Here is a 25,222-nt window from a genome sequence, read left to right as displayed (position 1 = left end):
TGCTACGCAGAGAGGTGCCAACCAGGATGGAGTCTCAGCTATGGAATACAGGTCAGAGGGTAGTGTCAAGCTACCTTACACTCTATTTACTTTCCAACAGGACCTGTGGAATGCATGATTTTCCAGGTGCCCATTGATTCTATTGTCGTTTAAAAGATTTTTAAACAATGAGCTAAATTCAAAGTGCTTTTTTCATGTGTATTCCCTGTCACATGGGTGTGGCAGTAACAGAGGAGGATCCATGACATGTGGTTGTGATTGAAAAGACCCTCCTTACCAAGGGAGAGCAAGTGATGTTTTGGTCTGTGGGACATCATGAAGGAACCTGGAAGAGGTTCTGCTGGGTGAAATAGTCAGGCACAAAGGACTTGTGTCATGTGATCCTACCTGTATGAGGTGCCCAGGGCATGTGGACGCTCAGAGGGTGGCAGTAGTGCAGAGGTAAGGAGGAAAGGGAATTACTGTTGGTAGTTCCAGATGAGAGTTGGGGAAGGCAAAAAAAGTTCTGGAGATGGATGATGCGCAAAAACATTGTAAACGTTTCCAATTCCACGGAACAGCACACTTATAAATGGTTAAGATGGCACAATTTTATGCTTCGCATATTTCACCACAATAAAAGAATTTCTTTCTTTCCGGCAAAAGGATGGGAGTCACGCAAGGGACTGGAGTGGGGAGGGTGAACACGGTGATGGGGGCTTTAATTGAGACAGGGATCGCGCTCCACAGGTTGCCTCCTTTCTTTCCGGCAGGAACTGAAGAACACACCATCGATGTCCTGTCACCTGATCCAAGGATTCTAGCAGTTTAGGAGTCTCCAGGGTCATGGTCAACCTCTCTCCCTGTCTGGGAGTTCCACTGCCAAGAGCCTGACAGGTCGAGCCAGTTGTGAGCATCCATCAGTGCTGGGCAAATGCCACAGTGGAGAAACGGCAGACACCTTGGCCGGGGGGTGGGGGGTGGGGGGTGTGGGGCAGAAGGAAGCCTTGTTCTCCTGATCCCCTCTCTTGGTAGCCCTGTCCAGCTGCACACTCCACTCTGCCACCCTCACCTTATGAATCACCACTGAAACCCACCAACCCTCTGATGGAGTGGGAAACAGGCACCAAGCTCCCCAGCAAGCTATTTTTAAAGTTCATCTGTTCACTCTTACTGCTCCTCTAGATTTCATATTCTCCAACCCCCAGATTTGAAAGAGCTAAAGATTCTCTAAATCATTCATCATTCCTTCAGCTAATAAGCTCTGCCGTCCCCCCCCTTCCCTGTGCACTGCCCCTTCTTCTTCGCCACCCTCACCCTCTGCTTCTCCAGTTCCACAGGCAGCAGAAAAAGCAGGCTCTTTGTCTGACATCATCTTCCCCTCCCCAGCCTGTGAAGAGTTACTCAGGCAATCCCTGCTCCACCAGAGGAGACTGTCCAATTGCCGAGCAACCCACTGTCAGCCAATCACAGAGCTTGGAGGTGATGTCATGGCAAGAGCCAGGCAGTGGTGCTGATGTTGAGAGAAGCCCAGGGTACCACTAATTGAAGGAGTGAGGAAGAGAGCAGCACGCTTCGAACTGGACTGCAGGTAAGTTGAAACGAAATGCATAAGATTCAAAGATTGGCAGATAAAAGAAAAAAGAATCAAGAGGGGAAAGTCAGGGGTCTGATGCCTATTGTGTTGCTGTTTGTGTTTGGTTTTACTCCTTCAATCAAACTTTTGTCAACCCCTGAGGGAATTAGGGTGAGGCCAAAAGAATGGTGCTTGAAGGAGGTGCGAGGGTGGACTTCGGGCTTCCCTTACATTTCAGAGCCAGGGAGAGGGCAGATGGGTGGAAAGTGTCAGAGGGCTGTGGTCTTATTTCTGCATAAAAGAAAGAAAAAAAGAGAACGAAAGAAAGAAGGAACGAAAGAAAGAAAGAAAGAAAGAAAGAAAGAAAGAAAGAAAGAAAGAAAGGAAGGAAGGAAGGAAGGAAGGAAGGAAGGAAGGAAGGAAGGAAGGAAGGAAGGAAGGAAGAAAGAAAGATTTTGTTGCTGAAGGAGCTCAGGGTCTGACAGCCCTTGGGGCCAGTCCTCAACTGAAGACCCCTGCATTTGGCATGTGCTTCTGCAAATGCAGCATTTCTTGTCTCCTGATCCCATTTTTATCTTCCCCTGCTACTGCTGTGTTCGGTTACTTTTGCCTCTTGGTGCTAAGGACACAATGAGATCATCACCTCTTGTTTGCCCCGCCCTGCCCTGAGGTCAACCTGATCTTACCTGGCTGGGGGCTGGCTGATTTTAAGGCTAAAGATGGCAGTGCAGAACTGCCACACCCTGATCCTTAACCATGACTACTGCCAGCTCCCCCTCCTCAGTCAGCCCACTGTCCTCCCTAGGAGTTTGGGCAATACCCTTTGCTCATCCCGGGACCTAGGCATTTGGTGTCCAGTGGCCAGCTCCGTGCCCATGTGACGGAGCTGCCTTTGTTTTATTTCTCCCAGGAAGACACACTCAGGTGTGGAGGAGGCTGATTGTCCTAGGCTGGGGCAAGTGTCCAGGGTGACTTAAAGGGGTAAATCAGAAGCATGCAGATAGCGCCTGGGTGGGTGTCTCAGGCAGTGTTACCTGCCATCGCAAGACTGAACGGATGCTAGGTGGGCATGGTAGGGTGGCACCTGTGGGAGGCCAGAGGGGCAGGGAGAAGCTGAGAGGTGCTGTGGGGGAATCTGTCTCAACAGAAACAGAGGCCCCCTCTAGGGGAGGAACCTCTCCCACGGCGGGCGGGTGCCAGGGGAATGAGATCATTTGCTAGATGAGGAAATAATCATAGTGTTGCAGGCGTGAGGGGGCAGAGAGCTAGTCTAGTCAGCAGCTCCAGGGAGGGCTGCTGGAGTCTCCCGCCAACAAGCCTTCTCCCTTGGCTCGCCCCAGCCCCTCCTGGCTGCTAGAAGCTGTAAGTTCTCTGCTCTTTGAAGCCACTGAGCACCTGTTAGCTGGTCCCAGTCCTCCCAGGATCCTTGGCTCCAGCAAGCTTTGGACGGGTCCGCCATGGAGCAAGTTGCTTGATGGGGAGTGAGTTTCCCAACACAGAAAGTAGCCAAGTACAAGTTGGAGGAGCACTCTGTGCAGGGCTGGAGGTGGGGGATTTCTTCGTGGTGCTTAGGTTCAGACTAGATTTATGCTTTTCCCACTGCTGGCTGACACCTATTAGTAGATGGTGAAATAACTTCTGGATTGTAATATATATATATATGTATATATTTTTAATAAAATGAAATGATAAAAGAATAAAAAAATAAGAATATATTTATAGTGAGCTAATTATGTTTCCTGTAATGTTTCTAGCTACATATTTTCTGTTTTGTGTATATTTGTCTATGTATTGTGTGTGTGTGTGCGTGTGTGTGTGTGGTGACTTCTACATACTGGGTCATGACACAAAATACAGTTGTATAGTGGGTTCCAAGTCAAAAAAAAGTTTAAGGAACAGTGAGCTAAGTTACTTTTAATTGCTTCTTTTAACCCTAGGATCAAAAAGCTATGGAAAGCCCACTAGACTGAATTAAAATTTCTAAACATTGTGATAGGATACAGATACCACACAATTCTACATTTAAATGATTTTCAGCTTCCCAGTGTTGTAATGGTAAAATGCATATGGTAGTGTGTCTCAGGCTCAGAACTCTTCTGATCTTGCAGAACTGAGGCTCTATGCCTGTCAGATACCAACCCCCCACCTCCCACCACAGATCTGGGCAATCCCCAGGCTGTTTTGCTCTCTGTGTGAATTTGGCTATTCTAGATTCCTCTTATTAAGTGTGATTATGCAGTACTTGTCCATTTGTGATTGACTGATTTCATTTAGCACAACAACCTCTAAATTCTTCCACATTGTAGACAGTGTGTCCCCACCACTAGATATTCAAGAAATGCCCCCGCAGTGCAACTAAATCCCAGTACAGTTTCTGTGGGACACTATATTTCTTTGAGGACATACTGTTCCAAAGAAACCATGCAAGGTAGAGATTTGATTTGTGGTTTTCTATTCTGAGCAGATTGTTGAACAAACATCCAAGAGCTATCCACACAGCTTCAGTTATCCATGGCCAATAGCAGTCCACAAATACAAAGTGGAAAGTTCCAGAAGTAGAACAAATTCATACACATTAAATAAATATTATTATATTTGTTTTGATTATGATTTTATAACTTATTTTATAATTATAATTGCACTATTTTTATTATTGTTGTTAATCTCTTACTGTGCCTAATACGTAAATTTAATTTTATCATAGACACAGATAGATAGGAACAAGAAAGAGATTATCCTCAATTTTCTGTGAGGAATTGATATCAGGAAACAAAATCCATGGGTATTCAAGTCCTTTAGATAACATTGTCTAGTATTTACATAGAATATTTTCACAAGTTTTAAGTCATCTTTAAATTACTTATGATGCTTGATAAAATGTAAATGCTCTGTTAGTAGCTTTTATATTATTTTCTTTAGGGAATAATGACAAGAAAATATGTGTGAATGAGCAAAACAGACACAACTGGTTTTCAAATGGTTTTCATTGATAAGTGGTTGAATCTATGAGTATGGAATCCCAAATATAGAAGACTGTCTATATGTTGGAGGTTTTCAATAACGAATAGCACAGGAGAGTAGGTGTTTAATTGATTTAGCCTGGCAGTGAAGACATCCACGTCCCACATCGTAAAACATGGGTTTGATTCTTGACTTTCCCCAGCTCAGCTTCCTGCCAGTGCAGACCCTTGGCAGCAGCAGTGACAATTCACGTAACTGGGTCTCCTACCACACATGTGTGAGACCTGAACTAGGTTTCTAGTTTTGACTGAGGCCCAATCTTGGCAGTTACAGGCATTTGGGAAATAGCTGTGTCTGCTGGGCATGTGTGTGTGTGTGTGTGTGTGTGTGTGTGTGTGTGTGTGTGTGTGTATATGCTTGTTCACACAACTCTGTCTCTCGAATAAAAATAATGTAAAAATACATGGAGCTGGTCTTTGTTCAGCATATTAAGCAAGTAAATAGATAGCACATGGATCCTAGCCCTGAGCAAATGAGACTTTAGCCAAATAGGTTTCAACTGGAGGAGGAAAAATACTCAATTTTTAAAAAAAATTTATTTATTTTTATTACAAAGTCAGATATACAGAGAGGAGGAGAGACAGAGAGGAAGATCTTCCATCCGATGATTCACTCCCAAGTGAGCGCAATGGCTGGTGCTGTACCAATCTGAAGCCAGGAACCAGGAACCTCTTCCAGGTCTCCCACGCGGGTGCAGTGTCCCAAAGCTTTGGGCTGTCCTCGACTGCTTTCCCAGGCCACAAGCATGGAGCTGGATGGGAAGTGGAGCTGCCAGGATTAGAACCAGTGCCCATATTGGATCCTGGTGCGTTCAAGGCAAGGACTTTAGCTGCTAGGCCACGCCGCCAGGCCCAATGCTCAATTTTAAAATGTAGGGATTCCAGATGGGACTTTGGAGGTTCATAAAGGATACAGCAGAATGTGTGGCTTCAGACATCTGTGCAATGTCTTGGAATGTATCTTCCTTGGGTCAGAGGAGGGATGGCATACCCACCACTGGTGGCAAGGTAGTGGGAGTAACTGTGTTTTCCCTATGATGGGTACTCCATTATCAGATAATATTTTGTTTCAATAAATGGAATCCACAGGGGTGGGTATTGTGGCGTGTTGGGCTAGGTCCCTTTTGGGGACCAATACTGGAGTGTCTGATCTGAGTCCAGGCTACTTTGCTTCTAATCCAGCTCCCTGCTAATGCATTCTGAGAAGCAGCACATTACGGCTCAAGTACTAGGGTGTCTGTCACCCTGGGGGGAGATCCACATGGAGTTTTGGGCTTCTGGCTTCCACCTGGCCCAGTCCAGGCTGTTTCAGGCAACTGGGGCATTAACCAGATTATGGAAGATATGATTATTTCTTCCTTTTTCCCTCTCCCTGTTGCTTTGCCTTTCAAGTTGATGAATAATCAGAATCAATAAACATTAAAATAAAACCCTCAAAGGCCAAGTAGGATGTCTCTCTTTGGACTATTTTAACCACATTTGCCCTATAGGAAGGAAGTGGGATAATTGGTAAAATTTAAAATGGACTAAACAAAGGCTGACAAACTGAAATCCAGAGAATGAGCTGGTTGAGCAAGAGAGAGACACCAGACTAGGAAAACAAGGCAGGTAACAGAGAGGTTAAAAGAAGAAGAAGAGATTGTGTTTCCATTAATGCAGTTTTACAGAAATGAAGGGAAAATTCAAATCTTCTGTGTTCTTGACTTTAAACTGAGATTGTCTTTCTGCAACTCCTTTAATGTTTTTATCTCCTACCTACCTGGAGACTTTCATCTGGAAAAAAATTCACAGAAATTTTGAAGTCCTGGATGGGGAAAAATAGATCTTTTCTGTGGTAGAGGCATAGGAGTTTTGTGGAATTATACAACATGCAAAATGTAATTTTTGTAGTGCCCTTTAGAGAACCAAATTCCGCTTTTTAAGCTTGGGAAATTAACATGCACCATGTTTAATTTGGTTTGCTTATTAAACTAGCATTTGCTATATTTAGAGATGTGACAATCTGGGAAAGGTTGGTTTTTTCTATTTTCCTTTGGGAAGAGGTGGGGACCAAAAAAAAATTTCCCTTGGCATTTTTAAAGGCTTTTTCTTGCCTTTGGCTTTTATCTTTCTAGTTCCTCTAGGGAGACAGGCAAATACATGAAATATGCACTTGCCCCATCCCTTGCATACATGTGTTACTTCCTACACCTACAAGTACATACTTGTTCTTTCCCAGGCTCACTGGTCTTTTCCATTTAGTCAAACTGAGAGATGTGGGTGTTCTCCCTTGGAGCCTTGTCATCAGAGACATGAAGCAGGAGCAAGAAAGAGAGAGAAGCTATAGGATTCAGGCAAATCAAGTTCCAAGAACCAACTGTAGACTGATTCCAGAGAAAGGAGACCAAGTGTGATGGGGAATGGGCAGAACTTCAGTGCAGCATTTAGGAATCTATGCAGAATCCAGAGCTGGTAGAGTGCAAAGTTCAAACTGAGTACGTGGAAACAGGTGGACAAGGCATGGCGCATTTTTGGCAGCTGGTGTCTGTTTGTAGTACAAACACAATTGCATTATTGGGCTTGGGACAGAGCTGTCTGTCCTCTGCATGTGCCACCAGACCCAATATAGAAGGACTCAAGAAACATGCCATCAACTTTTCCTGGCAAAAACTACGGAGGAAGTAGTCTAGTAGAAAGAGCTGAAGGACCAAACAGGTTTGGTATTGGTCATGGGGATGAGTAAAGCAAACACTAGACTCTAGAGTTGTTCAATGATAAACAACTTATTTGTAAGACTGAATGCAAGTAAGATATCTTGAAGTTAGAGAATATACATAGTGAGCTCACTGTTGGATTCCTAGTGCCTTGTAGCACACATAAAGTATGTTCTCAATACATAGATTTTGTTGAATAACCTAAGAAAGAAATCAACAATGACTGTCTAGGACTGGACATTCAGATCTTTCTGACAAAACCAGATTTGTGGAGTACAGAAATAAAATTTTGCTGAATTTCTCACAGACAAAATTATTGAATACTGCTTTGTCTTTAATTTAGTTGAATACAAATTTATTGATTTAAATTTAAGGCTAAAATTAAAATGCAGAAGTAACAAAATATTAGAGAAGAATAAAGGAACAAAGAAAATAGAAGTAGCGTTGTAAAAGGAAAGGAATTCCTATCAGCATGGTTAAATGGGTACCAGAACCCTGGCTCTGCTCCTTTTCCAAAACCACAGGCAAGACACTGGCTTTTCTGGGCTCTATGTTGTCTGAAAAGGTGTGGAAAACAGGAAGAGTTGCCGTCTCCATGGTTCTTTCCATCCCAGAACACAAGTTTCAGACATTGTCCATCTCTGGGACTGCAGAGGAAGCAGAGCTTGATCCCCTGGAGAACTCTACAGATTCTATTGCTGATACTCAAATGAGTTGATTTATTACACTTTAGTAGGCTAGGTGTGTACATTTTTACTAGGGCTTTTCTGAGGTAATGAATGCATGAATCAGAGGCAGGACTTCAGGGTGGGAATTGCAAGTACTGAGGCTACTTACGATAAGGATTTGGGGTATTTAAGGAATTGCCACCATTTAAACACATGCCACCAACAAATCTCTGAATTGCTTATATGCAGGGGAACGCTTGGAGATGAGGAAACTACATGGAACCTTGTCCAAAGTAGTGTGTTTCGTTATGAAAGACCAGCTCAAATCCCATCTTTACCATTATCTACTTTTTTTTTTATTAATTATTTTGCATTATGTGACAGTTTCATAGGCTCTGGGAATCCCCCCACCCCTCCCCATGCCCTTCCCCCATGGTGGATTCCTCCACCTTGGTGCAGTATTACAGTTCAAATTCAATCAAGGTTCTTTCTTTGCAAACACATACCAAGCATAGAGTCCAGCAACTTATTGTCCAGATGGGTTGAACAGTTTCTTGGGGAGACTATTTTTGGTCTGAAGGTAGAGCTGGCAGAATATCATCCCAATCAATTAAGAGTCCCAACATAACATCAACAACAATTTACAACATTATGCAATTGACATGGTTTTGAGTAACCAGTATGTTTTAAAAAAATGCAAGTTCTTAACCACATCCTATGATTAGCTCATTGACATTTCAATTTTAGTTTATATACAAGACCAGGTGCTATACACCTTAAAATGGCTATAGGGTACTATTTAGCTGTCTCATGTCTATTTTCATTTTAGTATTTAGCCGTTTGTTGTGTTGAAGTATAATTCTGCTGATCTTGGCAGATTTTAGGATAATCTAGACTGGCTTATAACTCTAACAAGATATTTGTCGACAATTAAGGTGCAGAACATTTTTTGCTCTTGAACCCCTTAGAAATAAGCCTACAGTAATTAGAGAGTAACCATCCCCAATGCCAGGGAATCAGGCAGTGTTCTGTCTTGCCTGGTTTCCCTTGCTGTGATATCTTAGTTCTTTTTCTTTAACATCCCTTCCTTTTCACTTGAAGACATGAATGACACTACTGTGGCAAGCCACATCAAAGGCTGAGCCGCAACTGCAGAACTTGCAAAGGTTCCACAGCTTGAGATTTCCAGCCAGGGACCTGTTTTATTTTCCACCAACAAAAACCCCTGTGGTTTTTCTAAGAGATTTTGTACAGGACTTGGCACAGATTAAATATTTAATAAATGTTGTGGATAGAATGAAAACCACTTTCATGAAAAAATAATTTATCTCCTTTTGATTTTCAACTCAAATAAGACACAGAGCTGGCAATCAGATTCTTTGAGGTGCCTGAAGTAACCAGGCCTACCATTCTAACAGAACACGATTCCAGTGAAAGGCAAAGAAACATGACATTTGGGGAGCTTATTTCAGGTAAATATCTAACTTCAGAGGGACTTTAAAAGATTGATAGTAATATTCCAGTTTAAAGAGCCATCTTTCTGGACCACTTGTGGTTAGTGTCCCTGGCTCAGAATTCCTTGCTGTTGTGTTCATGAAATGCTCATTCAGTTGCTCTGTCAGCATATCTTTATTTGTTTTTTAAAGCCCTTGCCAGGCACAGCTCTATTCAAGCCACTTGCACATGCATTAGCTACTTTTCCTACATAAATAGTCCACCTGAGATTTGACACTTCCTGTGAGCTATAGCTGGGCAATTCTGATAGGGACAAATAAAACACTCTCTCACTCTGTAGCATGTGCAGTCAGAGATATGTCCAAAGGTCAGGTGTAGACCCAGTTACAGGCTATCTGGCATATGAGAGCTTGGTGCTCTTCTTGGGGTTATTAACTGCTCCCTGGTCAGTAACTGCATCGTGGAGGCCCTGAGAGCATGGATCACTTAAAAACGTGCCCTTCTGCAGGCTCATCTTTTCACCAGCCCTGGTGATTCCTATGTGGGCGGCTCCTTTTCATCCAGGGGGAGAAATGGGATGAGTATAAAGGAAAGGGACACTAGTCCTAAAATCTAGTCCCATCTCTGTCAGCAGCTTGCTACATGACCTCAAGCTGTCTGGTTCCCAGGGAGGAAGGTATTGATAATGTGAATGGGGCAGTTCATTGTGTGAACCTGTCACATTCATTGTTATTCACTTAGCCTGACTGTCGTCTTCCACTAACTGCTTATAGCATCCCCAATTCAGCCATCAACCCCAGAAGTGACACCGCCCTAAGTGGAGCACCACTTGTTTGCCATTTCCTCTCCCTTCCCCTCTGCCACATTGGTATTCTATAGAACTGGGGCTTATACTCCTCACTTGAGACATCTTTTTCTCCCTACTGCTCCCACCAGGAGAGCCTTCCCTAGTCAAAAGCATCAATCCCACATCTTCATTATCAGTCTCATTCACATCTCCTACCCAGCTTCCTCATTCCATGACTGCTCTCCCTAAGGTTGCCTCTCTGTTTGATGGGATTCACATTCATTGATTTATTTGCCCATTTATGCTAATGGATCAATCCACCAACAAAAACATGTGATTATTTGCCATTCCTTACTCTTAGACTTTTAGGTGCTGGAGCCGGGGGCAAATACTTAACTCAGGTTGTAAATGAGAATGGGTGGGATGCCAAAACTCCAGAGGAATGTAACTCAGTCTAGGCAGGTTAACAGCACTTTGAATCTAGACACAGCTTCTGGTCTTCCCCTTCCAATATTCTCCCTGAGGTGGTGCTGTCAGTTAAATCATTTTGTGCTAGCCATGTAGGGACAGGACCAAAAGCGGGTGCTTGTCCTAGTGATGAAGACACTTGCATCCTCTTTTGGAGTACCAGGTTCCATATTTGCATCAGGTACCTGATTCTAGTTTCCCTTTAATGTGGATTGGTGGAGGCAGCTACTGATGGCTGCAGTAGTTGGGCCTGCCACATCTCCTGCCCTCCTCTGCTCTTCTTCCTGTAATTCTGACCTTCTCTTTGTTTTTAAAGCTCTTACCCCTATATCTTCTTCCACATAGAAATAATGTAGTAGATAATTTTTAATGAAATCATGGCCTCCAGCAGAACTGGCTCCTCTTGAGTCCTCAGGACCACAGAAGACTCACCTAGTACCGAACATTCAGTCTCTCCTTCAGCCAAACAAGGAAGTTCCAAATCAGAAGACCTGGATCCTAGATCTTACTCACCACGCTGAGCTGTATGAACTCAGCCAAGCATCTTAACTTTTCTGATTCCCGGGGTCTTCATATCAAGACCGGTGATGCCTGCCTTGTCAGCTTAGCTCAGGCTCTTGTGAAGGTCAGTTTGACTATGTGGGCATTGAGTGTTCTGTGAGTAGGGGAACATTTCATCATCATGGGCTGAAGTAGAGAACATCCCCTGATTCCAAATGGCAGCTGTTATTCAGTTCCATCCATTTCTTGAGTGTTCTGTCTCTCCCTTATCCCTCACCTATTTTGATCTCCATTTAGCATCTGTTAAAGTCCAAGGCTGGTGTTTGTTTTGGTAAGGGCCAACCAATTGGTCAACCAGTCTGGAGATGGCACAGGACAGTGTCTTGGCCTGAGATATCACATCCAGGCACCAGGCTTGACTGTTCAGGACCTCACTGGTACCATCAACACCAGCCTGGTTCAGAGCAGAAAAGGCCTATTGTGCTCTAAGAGGAGGAGTATGGCAAGGGCCTGGGACTCCAAAGCACAACAATGTGAACAATGGGAACATAGTCACTGAAGGCCAGTTAGACCTTTGTTTCTGGCTTGTTCTATGATACTTGCCAGCCACATCTCCTTGAACAACTTGCATACACCCTCTGAGACTCAGTGTTCTCACCTGCACGTTGGGGACTACAGTTCTTCCTTACAGGGCTCTGGGGAGACCAGCCTGATGGAAAAGGCAGGAATCTCTGGGTTTCCCTTGGGCACAGAATGCTGTGCTCACTTAATGTTGCAGCTCCACAGATTTAAGAGAGAAGCAAGGTCTGTGACTGGTGACAGCCTGACTGGGTTTTATACCATATTGGTATAGTACTAGAGTTTAAGTTGAGCCAACAATGACTCTGGTCCCCAAAGTGTCCTGCATTATGGAAGAAAAGTGTCTCCATCTTGGTCTCTGGTTCCTTCCTGTGAGGACACAGACAGCCAGGCTGTTGGCTCAAACCAGGCCTCACTGGCACAGTGACTACTAAGGGTGGCCAGGAATTCAGAGGTCTCAATGACAGGCACTCAGCATCGGCCATTCCTCATTATTTGGGTAGCTGCTATCCACGGAGCCCTTCACCTCCAATCCAACAGATACTCCATTCTGTTCCTTCCTGGCCTCTCCAGTTTCTCTCCTCTCTTCCCACTTTCTGGTTCAGCATCAACCCCAGCTGTGGACATGTCTGCATGGATGCTGAGCTTTCTTACCCAACCCTTGCCTCTGCTGATCCTGGGGCTAAGAGCACACTGACTGATTCTGCCTTATTCTTTTTTTTTTTTTTTTTAAAGATTTATTCATTTTATTACAGCCAGATATACACAGAGGAGGAGAGACAGAGAGGAAGATCTTCCGTCCGATGATTCACTCCCCAAGTGAGCCGCAACGGGCCGGTGCGCGCCGATCCGATGCCGGGAACCTGGAACCTCTTCCGGGTCTCCCACGCGGGTGCAGTGTCCCAAAGCATTGGGCTGTCCTCGACTGCTTTCCCAGGCCACAAGCAGGGAGCTGGATGGGAAGTGGAGCTGCCGGGGTTAGAACCGGCGCCCATATGGGATCCCGGGGCTTTCAAGGCGAGGACTTTAGCCGCTAGACCACGCCGCCGGGCCCAGATTCTGCCTTATTCTTAACCTTCATCCCAGGTGCTAGGAATATCCAAGGGCCTCTCCTCAGCTCCCTCTAGCCTCACGCTGAGAATGAGCTCTGTCTTTGTGTCCCTCTGTCCCCAATAACCCTGCATGTCAATTCCTGCCTCTGCATAAATCCTAGTATGACAGCATTGTTTCTTCATGTCTACCTCCTCTTAGCATAGCGTTGTTTTTTTTTTAAATACTTATTTATTTGGGAAAAAAGTGCTCACAACAGCCAGGGTCAGGACAAAATCAGGCACCAGGAATTCCATCTGGATCTCCAATATGGGTAGCAGGAACCCAAGTACTCGAGCCCTCATCTGCTGACTCCCAGGTGTATCAGCAGGAAACTGGATAAAAAGTGCAGAGAAGCTCGGATCAATATCGTGTTATCCCCAGGCTGTTTTCCTAGAGTCACGCAGAGCTTCTATCAGTGTCCTTAGAGGGTGGGGAGGTAAGGAAGCGTCTGAAGACTTTTCTCACCATCTGTGACAGGTCCCATATCATAATTGGCCAGATAAAGGTCTAGGGGTTGTGCAAGGAGGTGTTCAGGATGTGCAATTATTTTGCAAGTCCCTTCCAGGGACTTCTGAGTGAGTAAGGGCTTGTCTCCCACGACTTGTTTGTGCCAGGTTGTTGAGCTGTGCAGAGAGACAGATGAGTAGCCCTTGGCCCGTGCAATTCTGGGGACCCCGCCTCTGCATCTTCCTGGGGGGCTTTGTGATGGGGAAACCAGTTTGGAAATGATCATGAGTGTACAGCATCTGAGATGAACAGGGGTGATGTGGAAGAAAGTTAATGTTTGGGAAACACAATTGGCAGGCAGAGGTGAGAGCAGGAAGGGACATTTTGGTGACCTCCTTGGTGATGTAAGGCCCTTCCTCAGGGAAAACTCTGTTGGTATTCTCTTGTTCTCAGGTTTGTGACCGAGTCCTGAGCTGGTGCCATACCTACCCTGTGACCTCCAGTTGGATTCAACAACCAGGTCTCAGCAAACATGACCCTTGCTGGTAGGTCCAGGAACTGTTCTGTGATAGGGATCCCTCACCCTGCCTGTTTCTCTGCACTTGTGTGTGTGTGTGTCCCACAAATGTATAGAAACAAGGGGCTGCCTGGGCACACACCAAATGTTAAGGAGGGTGATCCCTGGTTGGCGGTGGGAATCACAAGTTTCCCACCCTTGAGAGTATCTCTGTATGTGCTAAGATCCTCATAGCTCTTGCCTGCGACCTCCCAATCCCAGAGAGACTCTGTGATGAGGCTGTGTTCTGGCCTTCAGGGAGCACTCTCTCTCCACGCTGACCACTGTGCGTGAGGGAACCTCAGGAAGGCTCACTGCCTGACTTGCCACTGCCCAGGGGCCCTGCCAGAGGGACTGTGGTGAGAGCGCCCCCTCCTGTCCAGATCCTGCCACACTTAAGTTAAACCTTGTGGATTTCCTGTTTCATAGAGCAGCCAGTGCAACTGTCTAGAGCAGGAGTGCAAAGAAAAAGGCAGGGGCCGGGGGTCCAAGGTGGGGAGGGTGCCGACTGGGCTTCTTTGCTGAGGATGAGTTGCATAATCATCGAGGAAAGGGAGGGAGATGTGCTGGGAGAAACAGGACATTGGTTGGGCTTTCAGGAAGGTTCATGTTTCAAAATGGAAATGGGGGATGGAAATGGGTTGGAGTTACATATAGAAATCCTAATCAGTATGACTATGGGCCAAAGGGCCTGGAACCCAACTCTGGTATGGGTGTGGAGGTGGGGGTTGGGTGCCTGTGTGGAGCCCAGAAGGCCATGCTGCTGAAGTTCCCCGTCCTTACCTGGCCGGGATATCCCTGCAGCCTACAAAGAGAAGATGAAGGAGCTGCCGCTGGTGTCCTTGTTCTGCTCCTGCTTCCTGGCTGACCCCATGAGCAAATCATCCTACAAGTATGAAGGTCAGTGAGGGCTCGGTTTGGAAAGGAATGGGTGTGGGCACCTGTGCTCGTGGGTACAGCATACCTCACTCCCACTTCCTGTCACCATCACTGCTAAGGGTCTAAGCAAGAAGGTTGGGGCCTCAGTGCCACCTGCGTTCACTCACTGAGCAAAGGGATGCTGTGGAGGCTGTGGAGGGCCAACAGACAGGGAATCTCCTGCAGGGACCCCTGGACTAGATGGGATGATGAGACTGGGTGTGCACCACCAGCTTCCACGAGCTCCAGGGCTCCCCAGTGCAGCTGCAGGCTATCTGGGAAAGCCAAAGGTGCAGAGAGGGCTCCCACCTGCAGACACACGAGAAAGTTCTGAGACAGCTGCACTGCATGGGGGCTACAGCACGGACCATCCCCAGACATGGGCAAGGAGCCCTACATAGGCATGCACTCATGTCGGGGGTTCAGGGGCCAGCGACGTCACCCATTGATGGTCTGGTTGGAAGGAAGGGATGGGCTGGGTCTAATGATAAGGGGTGGCAGTGCTCTGCTGACCTGAGACTGTTTTTTCTGTTTAGGCTGGTGTGGGAGACAGTGTAGGAGGAAAGGTCAAAGCCAGCGGAAAGACAGTGCTGACTGGAGAGAAAGAAGAGAAGAGGGTAGGAGGGAGTCAGGGGAGAGGCGTGCAGAGGCCAAACCATCATCAGATGGGCAGCGGGATGAGGAATGGATGGGGGGTGGGAGGTGGGAAAATGTACCTCTGTCTGACACCAGTGGAGACAAAGCAAGCAGGAGGATGCTGGTGGTGGGAGGGAAAAGCAAACACAGCTAGCAGGACTGTGGCCAGCATCAGAACTCATAGATCCAGGGATCCCCTACTCTTGGAGTCTTCCTTTGGTCAAAGGCTCCTTCTGCCCTTCTGCCTTCCTATCCCAGCTTGCTGATCTTAGATCTCAGAAGCCCAGTCATAGGTTTACCTTGGAACCCCAGCCCTCTCCCTATATGCATGTTTCAAGGGGGCCATCTGCTCTTCAGGGGCTGAGCAGCCCATTCATGTTTTCTGCAGCAGACACAGTGGACCTGAACTGGTGCGTCATTTCCGACATGGAAGTCATCGAGCTGAACAAGTGCACCTCAGGCCAGTCCTTCGAGGTCATCCTGAAGCCACCCTCCTTTGATGGGGTTCCCGAGTTTAATGCTTCCCTACCCCGGAGACGAGACCCATCCCTGGAAGAGATCCAGAAGAAACTAGAAGCAGCTGAGGAGCGAAGGAAGGTTAGTGCTGCCCTTTCTGTCTTCCTTTATCGGATAGCGAGTGGGAGCGAGACTGATGCTGTGAGTTGGATTCAGATCGTTGTCAAGTTACACATTTTTAGACACCTTCTCATATATGCAGGGTGAAGAATGAGGAATCATTGAGTGAAATAATGAAGTAAGAGCCCCAGGAGCATCAAGTATCGTTGGGGGCATGGGCACAGCACCATGTGGTCTTATGTGTGCCATAGCAAGAGTAAAATGTTGATGATTACTAAGGATTTAGGGAAAGGTTAGATGATTAAGGACAAGGTCTCATCACTGAGGGATGGAGGGAGATAATGATGGGATACGTTTCTTGCTCTTGGTATGCCTTTCTGTTCTTTCTTCTAATTCTTATGGTCCAACTTTGATGTCATCTTGGTGTAAGTTTGTCTTTTTTTTTTTTTTAAAGCTCTTTTACACTTGATTTATTCTTTTCCTGCCACAAACTTGCTAGACTAGAGGACCTTCTTTGTTTTCCAAGCAGAAAATAATCTTCTCTCTTCTCTTGAATTCTTCCTGACCCCTTCAGGCACATGCCAGCACTAGTTTGGCTTTTATTAATGTAAATAAGGGATTACTTCAAAAACTTTGTGGAAAAAAACACAATTAAAAGATACACTAATTTTGTGTAAAGAAATTGAAATTCATGCGGTTTCTTAGGTTGCACATCTTCTACTTTTACAGAACCCTCATATGCATAGATTTCAAAATATTTTTGCACCAAAAAAAATGCATGAATTACATTACAATGCTTCATGCAGTTTCTGAAGTACTCTTTCAAATATATCTTATTTCTGCTAGACGTTTTTATCTTTCCCAGGTAGACTAGTATCTTGGCATGTAGTAAAACATCATTTAGTACTTGTGAATTAATGCATGAATGCATGAATGAGTGATTGTGATGAGAAAAAGAGTCCTGAGGATATGTAGAAAAAGCCTGAAAAACAATCAAAGAATGTGGAAGATGTTGAAGGTGTTGAAAGAATTCAGTAAGTGCCCTTGCTTCCTACGAGTGGGCTGGGGACCTTCCCAGATGCAGGTATGCTGGTGAAATAGATCCCAGCACACTCATTTTGAAGGGTCTCTCCTTCTCTTTGTGTTTTTCCAGTACCAAGAAGCCGAGCTCCTAAAACATCTAGCAGAGAAACGAGAACATGAGCGGGAGGTGATCCAAAAGGCCATTGAAGAAAACAATAACTTCATCAAGATGGCTAAGGAAAAACTGGCCCAGAAGATGGAATCCAACAAGGAGAATCGGGAGGCGCACCTTGCAGCCATGTTGGAACGGCTGCAAGAGAAGGTGAGTAGTCCGGGATAAGAGTGGAGGCTCCTGGGACACTGTCTTCCTTCCATGGCAAGTATACGGGGAACTATGTGTTGTTTTCTGAAGCAGGCAGCCTTGGCTGTGATTGTTGGTAGGCAGGTGATTGTTGGTAGAGGGCTCTGAGGGAATGATTGGGAAGTCCTAGGCAAGGAATGTGAGTCCAGCTTTGAGTACCCTTGTGGGCCCTTCTGTACAGTGACACATTTGAAGTGTCCCATGGTTAGAAAGTCTGTCTAATGCAAGAGAGTAGGGTGCATAAGCAGTTACACATGCCTGGCTTCATCCGTGATCGGGCCGATTTGCTTTAATGAAAGATACTGCTTTGAGCTCTTGGCTCTAAGCCAAGGAAGGGCTGAGGAGCTGAATTGTCCCATAGAGCAGAAAACATGATTCTCCATGAACCTCTTGGCGTGGACCCAGGGGGTCACAGGCCTTTCCAATGTGCTGCCCTTTGTCAATACACCAAAATGGTGTCACCTAAATACGAGGAACGTGAGAGACTGGGGTTGGTTGCCCGTGTCAGCAGAACGGCAGCCTGTTCTGCTGAGAACACACTGGCCTCGTTTCCTGAGTCTCGAGGCCGCCCCAGTTTCTCCTGCAGCTCCTGGGAGAGCTCCAGCTCTGTGTTTTATTTCCAGGAGCCGCCTGCTGCGCGGTGACTCCCGGGACCCGATCGGTGGCCTCGTCCCATGGTGAGCAGCGTGGTCCCTACTCCTTCCCGATCATCTACCCCAAGTTTCAGGTCCTTGACAATAGCTGCTAGAAAGATCAGTTCTCATCAGTAGGGCTCTTACTGCTGTGCAGGCTCTGGAGCTGGCATGTGGCAGTTCCTGCTCTCAGATGTGCTATCCCAAAAGGAGACGCAGGGTCTCCCCCTGCTACCATGAGGGTAGCAAAATGATCTGAGTCTGACTTCAGCTCCCCCAGATACCCAAAGATGACTTGAGGCAAACACTTGGGAAGAAAAAAAAACACATATATGGGGTTGGGATAGGATGGGACATAGTCTTTTAGACCAAACCTGGAACAAATCATTAGAGCAAGACCTGTAATAAGGCATTGGAAAGACTGCTTGCAAAAGCAACCTTTGTTTATCGTACCACAATGCTCCACATAGAGGCAGAATGGTCATTTCCTTTAGTTCGCAGATGAGGAAACCATGTCAGAGGTTGGAGGATCGCTCAGGATCGCACTGTTAAGAAGTGAAGAAGCTGGGGTAGAACCAGTGATTCTGCTCCAAGCACAGGCAGCTCTTCCATGGCCTTGTCCCAGGCAGAACAGCCTGATAAACCTGCCAGTCTATTGTCATTGAGGCTAAACTCTGGAGAAAGAAAAGGGATTCCAGAATCACAGGGCTCTGTGTGGTGAGCTCTCCTGGGAGTGGAGGTGGCGTCAGAGGGGGAGATATTGGAAAGGTCTACATTCTAGAGCTACATGTGAAGGTGAGGTAGGCTCAAGGAAACAAACGTTTCAGAGGGTATCATTCCTTTGTAACTGACTCCTGCTGCCTTTGACCCACTGCATAGGCAGAAGATTGGATGAGGGCTAAATGTGTGGTTTCTGCACTGTGACCCTGGATGTGCCTGTGGGCCAGTGTCTGTGCAGGTCATTGACTGTCTATACTAGTCTCACTTTGTGCAAACTTTCAAGATAAAGAATATTCAGGCCCTACACCAGACACTCTAGTTTTCTTGGGGTGGTACTTGAGGACATCTGGCTTCCTAAGTGATGCTGGTACATATCCAAAGTTGGGAACCACTGCCCTGCTCATGTTATGCCACAGTCCCAGGTCCTGGAAAGTTGTAGGCACAGACTGGCATTTTAAGGTGTGTCCTGAGGACATATATTGCCTCAGTGGGAATTCTCAAGAATGATTATGGCTTCTGATTGTGATTATGCCAGGTACTGGTAGGAGTAGAATTTCATGAGCACCTGACATCTGTAAGGTGCTGTGATAGAACCTGGATACACAGAGGGAAGACTCTCCTTCAAGGAAGTTGTCACTTGGTGGAGGACCCAGGCATATACACAGGAAGTAGTAATAGCATGTGGGCTGTGATGCAGCCTGGCAAGTGAGCCCTGGCTTGGTCAGCTTCTCCTGCTGGTGGGCCTTGGAAAGTAGATTCTAGCTATTGGTTTGATTATGCTGTGAAATGAAGGAGGGAAAGAAGGTTTATTCGAAACGGGACTCAGAAAGTTTACTTTTTGGACTTGGGCAATATAAACAGAAATTCTTCCATCAACTCATGTCTTAAGAGGTCTTACGTTTCACTAAGGAGGTTAAGACAGCCTTTGCTAAGGAGACAAACAAGAAATAACAGCAGTAGGCAGTGGGATATGCTGGTAATGAGACCATCTGCTCACCTGGCCAGGTGATGGAAGGGATGCTGGGGTCCCCATGGAGCCGTCCTTCTGTGGCAGAGAGGGATTCACCAGTGCAGGGGCTCCCTGGGCCCACACCTTGGGCTCCCTCCCCTGCCTGGCACCAATCTCACCTGCCACCTTCTGCCCCTCAGGATGCCTTTGCAGACCCAGCTCCTCACTTCCTGCAGTGGTCCTTCTTTGTTTTCCATTCTCTTGCCCCTCAGCCTCCTTTTGTCCCTGGCCCCCTCGTGTGACCTGCCCCTTTCCCTCCTTCCCTTCCCAGGACAAGCATGCCGAGGAGGTGCGGAAAAACAAGGAGCTTAAGGAAGAGGCCTCCAGGTAAAGCCCAGAGGCCAAAGACGTTTCCAGGACAGCCGGACAGCTACAGCAGCTCCTGAGGCAGCCTCTCCCGCAGGCTGCTCTCCCAGCACTGGGGTTTGGGGGGTGGGGGGTGGCCAAGGGGTGTTTCCTCTGCTTTTGGTGTTTGTACATGTGAAGAATTGACCAGTGAAGCCATCCTATTTGTTTCTGGGGGAACAATGATTGGGTGGGAGAGGGGAGAGAAGGAGAGAATTTGGGAAATGGAGGTGGAGAAGAACTCAAGGACATTGCTACACTGCCCATTGCAGACTCCGGCCAAATCCTCCATTTTCATATCTCTGTCTGGACACCGAGCACCCAGGCACCGCATCGAGGAAAGATAAGAACCAAGGCAGAAGTTCAGAGTGAAGGGCAGAATTCTGGGTGAGAGTGGCAGTAGAGGCAGGGCCCACAGGAGAAGCCTGGCACGAGTGGGGTGTGGGATCCGGAGGCGTGGTTTCCACCTTGCAGCAGGTGGGATGATGTTTGAGTGTATGTATGTGTTAACCATCACTTTTGATCATGACCAATGAACCATTTACTCTGAGTCTCCAGTCTTCATTTCTTGGCTGTCCTTTGGGGGTGGGGAGAATATATTGGATAGTTGCCTCCTACTCATCTCACCTGATAACAGGTGCCCCTTTTCTTTTTCACCTTTGTCATTCAAGCATCTGAGGTGCGGGGCAAGGTGGGTTGAATCACATCAGCCTTTGGTACAGCTGGACCTCTTCTTCGAGGTGTCCCATGTTGAATAGAGTGCACTACATTGATGTGAAAAGAAATTCATTCTTCCTTTCTACAGAATGTTCTAATATGATCTTCAAGATGCATTGAAGGAAGGACACTGTTTTAGTTTGCTTGGGTTGCTGTAGCAAAACACCTCCAGCTGAGTAATCTGTTAACACCAGGGATTAATTTCTCTGGATCCTGGAGGCTGGAAAGTCCAAGGTCAAGGTGCCAGTAAGTTCAGCATCCTATGGGGACTTGCTGTCTGCTTGTCACTTAGCCTTCCTACACAGCAAAGAGAGTAGCAAAGATGTCCTCCAGCCCCTTTCATGACAGCCCCGATGGTCTAACAGCCCCCCAAAGGTCCTGCCTCCTAATACTAGGAAGGCACTTTGCCATAGAAAAATGGAATTAAAGGGTAAGTTTATATCAGTGCCCCAAACCTTTGAAACTCACAGCTTTTAGGATATGCATTTCTATACATTTTTTAAAGTAAGCCCTTTAGTTAAAATCTATTGCACTTAAAGATTAGATGTTGACACATCAGTGGATGAGGGAGGCAGATAGCAGCACTCATACTTGGCAGATATCTTTCTCCTTTGAGACATTTGGAATTCTGGGTGGGTCACCAAAGTCTGAGCAAGGAAGCAAAGTGTTTATTGGTGGGAGGCAAGAGGGTTGATCCAGGTCCAGAAGTCCTGTTCTCCAGGAACAAAACCATGGCTGGCAGAGAAGTCCTTGCTGTTGTCCTATATTCAGGAAGGGTGGGAGCCCATCTGGCCCAGGTCTCAGAGCATCTCCACACCCTGTACCACGCAATGTATGACTTTGCACACCTTCAAAAATAAACCCTTGGTTTAGTCATGTTTTTTTTCTCACCAGTGATACTGAAATTTAGCTTTATTTTAATTTTAGATAGAAGATGGTTATGATGGTGGCAGCTAACACTTAGGCAGTCCTGGCAATTTTCTGTGTTTTTGCATATGCATATTAGCTCATTGAACCTTCACACCAACCTTCAGAGGTAGATATTCTTATTGTCCTACTTTTTCAATAAACATGGAAAGTAAGTGGGAGAACAAGGATTTGATTTCAGTGGCTTGTTCCCAGAGTGTACATTCTTAGCAATAGCAATGTGCTGCATTTTGAACTTCCCAACTAGGCTGAGAATCCAAGAGCTTCTGTTAAACTGTGAATTGTTACTCACTGGATGTGAGATGAAGAGTTCAGTGTAGGAACACATCCAACCAGCTTTTCCATCTTTCTCCTTCTTTTTTTTCTTTATAACATATAGAATAGAAATGGAATATCGGAATAAATGCCAGGATTTCATGAAAGTTGTGTTTCAATTTTACACATGTTACATCCTGTGTGTATGCATTCTAGGTCATGGCAGAAAACAAACAGATAATAGACATGAGACTATCATCCTAGAATGAGTATGGCGACAGAGCCAGGGCATCTAGACTGCAGCGCTGATGGCCACAGCAACCTGTCATACTGCAGACAGTGGGAGGCTTTGGTTGAGCAAAGAGGCAAGAGAATGACCTGGAAGGACTACTTTCATTGCTCTGTCCCAGCAGTGTTTCCATTCTCCCCTTGATATATGCAAGGCTGGGACCGGGGTCTCCATCCCCACTGCATTTGATAGGAAATACAAAGCTCCCCAAGCAGTGTCTTCACCACTGTGCCAAAAGCACCTTCCCCAACTCATTCTTTCTTTCTTTTTTTTTTTTTTTTTTAGCTCAGCTGAGATATTAAGTTTCCAGACTCTGTCAGTGTTTCTGTATTTTCATGTGCTTTTATTACTATGGAGCTAGTCACTGTTCTATCCCTATGGCCTATTAAGCTTGATATCCGTTGAAAGCAGAGACTACTTTTGTCATCTTTCTGTCTCCGGCTTGCTACTGCTCCAAGACTTTTGGATAAGATAGATTTAGAGCAATAATCTGTAAAGTTTGAAGATTTTGTTCAAAATCTTCATTTCTAACCAAATGCAAATCAAAAATATTTGAAAAAAATTGCTTTATAACAACTGCATTGATTAAGCATAGTAAGTAAAGCAGAGAGCGTTATTCTAGCAATACTGAAGCATAGGAGAAGACTGTGCAAATATTGTATGTCATGTCATTCAGGGGATTTAAGCATTGGATGAGTGTAGTATCTTTCTGTGTGTGAGGGAATTTCTTACAAACATTTTCCCAAGATGCTGAGTGAGACTCAATACAAGAGCAAAGCCAGACTAAGGGCTGGCTCTTTCAGTTTAGGCAGATTACCTCAAAGATAATCTTTATTACCCTCTAGTTCCAGGTTCCTGACAGTGAAAACTGAAAACCCCAACTATGTACTGTCATGGACACCTTTCAAGCATTAATGAGCAGCTGCGGCATTGAAAGCATTTGAAAACCAGTTGGGACACCTACCAGCTTATGAAGGCAGTTGTTCTTAAATTGCCACTTTACATTAAAGTCCATCTGACAGGCTGTATAAAGGTAGATTTCTTCAGTTTCGGTGCTTGCAAATGAAAAGAACTGATCAGGAGTTTGAAATAGTATCTTTAAAAAAAATTTATTTAGAGGTTGCCTGGCCTGGGTCCTTGAGTGTGCTGGATTCACGAGCCCCAGGGGTGGGGATCTGGTGGGGCACAGGTCATCTGGCCCAGGTCCTTCACTCCACCTGCAAAGTGGGTGCTGGGTTTGTGAGCCCCAACAGCAGGATGTCCAGCAGGGCCTAAGCCATCTGTCCCAGATCCTTGGGCCTGTCTGTGCAGTGGGTATCGGATCTGTGAGCCACAGGGGTCATCTGGCTTGGGTCCTTGGGCCCATTTGCCTGGTGGGTACTGGATCCAACAGCCCCAGGGATAAGGGATTCAGAAGTGCCTGGGTCTCCTGGCCCAGGTCCCTGGGCCTGCCTATGCAGTGGGTGTTGGGTCCATGATCCCCAGGGCCTAAGGGTCCAGTGGGTCCCGGGTTGCCTGGTCCAGATCCTTTAGTTCGCCTGTGTGGTAGGTGCTGGATCTGTGAGTGCCAGGGTTGTGGGTCTGGCAGGGTCCAGGTTGCCTGGCCTGGGGTCCAGAACCCACCTGTGAGAACTAGTCCTGCTCAGTATGAAGTATGGAGTGCTAGATGGCAGGCCATGGTGTACATAAAGGGTATGATAGCCTGTTGAGGCCTGCAGAAGACATCTGGTACCATAGCAGAGAATGGAGAATAGAACATACATAGAACACATATAGACAACTGCCACAGTCAAATGATGACAGCAAATATCTGGGTGGATAGAGATTCTAAGGTGGACTGTGTCAGCCAATGGACATTGGAAGGGTCTCCTTATCCATAGTTTGGCAAAATTGACAGCATTTCAGAACTATTACATCCGCCTAGAAAGAACCCTCAGAGCATACACCACATTGGGTTGATATTGGGTGGCTGTTCCCCTACTCTCAGGTACTGGGATGGTTAGGAGGCTGAGTATGGCTTCTCCTCTTATCTCCCTCTCCCCCACCATCCCCTGAAATAGGAAGAAGAAGTAAAAAGTTTGGAAATAATGATCACACCCACTTTTCCCTAACCTTGGATCCTTCCTACCTGATCAACTATGTAAATACCATCTAAAATAATTAAAAAAATAATACAATCATTTATTTAGATCTCCCAGAAACTGCAAAACAGATTGGGTTGGGTCAGGCCAAAGCCAGGAGGCAGTACTAAACTCAGATCTCAGTGGAGAGTACTCAAGTGTTTGCTGTCTCCTAGCATGTGCATTAAGAGGAAGCTAGAATCAGGGCCTGAGCTAGGACTCAAAAGCAGAGACTCCCATGTGGAATGTGGCTATCCCTACCACAAAGTATCTTTTCAGAGTGATGTCCTTGAACCCACATTTTAGCAGTCACTTCCCTGGTTTTGTGTGTGTGTGTGTGTGTTTTTAAAAACCATTTGTCTCTTACATTATTTTTGGCTGTCAGCAGTATATATATGAAGGTGATATGTGCCAGGGTGGGTAAACACTATTCACAGCCACAATCTATCCTAGCTGGACCAATGTCCCCGCTGTTTGGTTGATGACTCTGTTGTCCCAACTGTGTGGCCCCTCCCCTGGGATTCTCTAAGCCTCTCCAATATACAGAAACTAAAGGATTCAAGTTTAAAACTCCAGGGGGCCTTCAATTTCACTTTGGTGTTATAACTGGCATATGCTATGATTGATTATTAAATATGGCATTTAGTTTTTTTAAATTTACAGATAAAATTATGTGTTACTCTAATATGCAATATGATGTTTTGAAGTTCACATATTTTGTGGACTAATAAAATGCAATCCCTGATTTCTGAGGGTGTCAGTCACAGTCACAGTTTGATGAATTTTGCACAACAAAGAACAAAGCCACAAGCGGCTTCTCCAAGGCAAGAGAAGGATAAGTCACTGTCCGTTGGAATTGGTGGGCAAGGCCGA

At 45.9% G+C, this 25,222-nt stretch overlaps 1 protein-coding gene across 5 annotated transcripts; it reads left to right on the top strand.

The window, feature by feature from the left end:
• The first annotated feature begins 1,048 nt into the window (after nucleotides 1-1,048).
• On the top strand, nucleotides 1,049-20,588 carry STMN4 (stathmin 4). Of its 5 annotated transcripts, none has more exons than XM_058670050.1 (7): nucleotides 1,049-1,570; nucleotides 13,719-13,810; nucleotides 14,626-14,721; nucleotides 15,764-15,972; nucleotides 17,105-17,296; nucleotides 17,959-18,012; nucleotides 19,968-20,588. In XM_058670050.1, the coding sequence occupies exons 2-6, from the start codon at nucleotides 13,798-13,800 to the stop codon at nucleotides 17,977-17,979; spliced, it is 531 nt and encodes a 176-aa protein (XP_058526033.1). In that variant the 5' UTR covers nucleotides 1,049-1,570; nucleotides 13,719-13,797; the 3' UTR covers nucleotides 17,980-18,012; nucleotides 19,968-20,588. The 5 variants fall into 5 exon arrangements, with proteins under 5 accessions (XP_058526033.1, XP_004579136.1, XP_004579138.1 ...); XM_004579079.3 differs by lacking the exon at nucleotides 17,959-18,012 and adding an exon at nucleotides 15,276-15,356 and having other exon boundaries at nucleotides 19,968-20,585; XM_004579081.3 differs by lacking the exon at nucleotides 17,959-18,012.
• The last annotated feature ends 4,634 nt before the right edge of the window (nucleotides 20,589-25,222 follow it).

This window comes from Ochotona princeps, chromosome 11 (genome assembly GCF_030435755.1).
Source record: "Ochotona princeps isolate mOchPri1 chromosome 11, mOchPri1.hap1, whole genome shotgun sequence".
Lineage (NCBI taxonomy): Eukaryota > Metazoa > Chordata > Mammalia > Lagomorpha > Ochotonidae > Ochotona > Ochotona princeps.
This window is presented reverse-complemented; position numbering and strand designations above follow the sequence as displayed.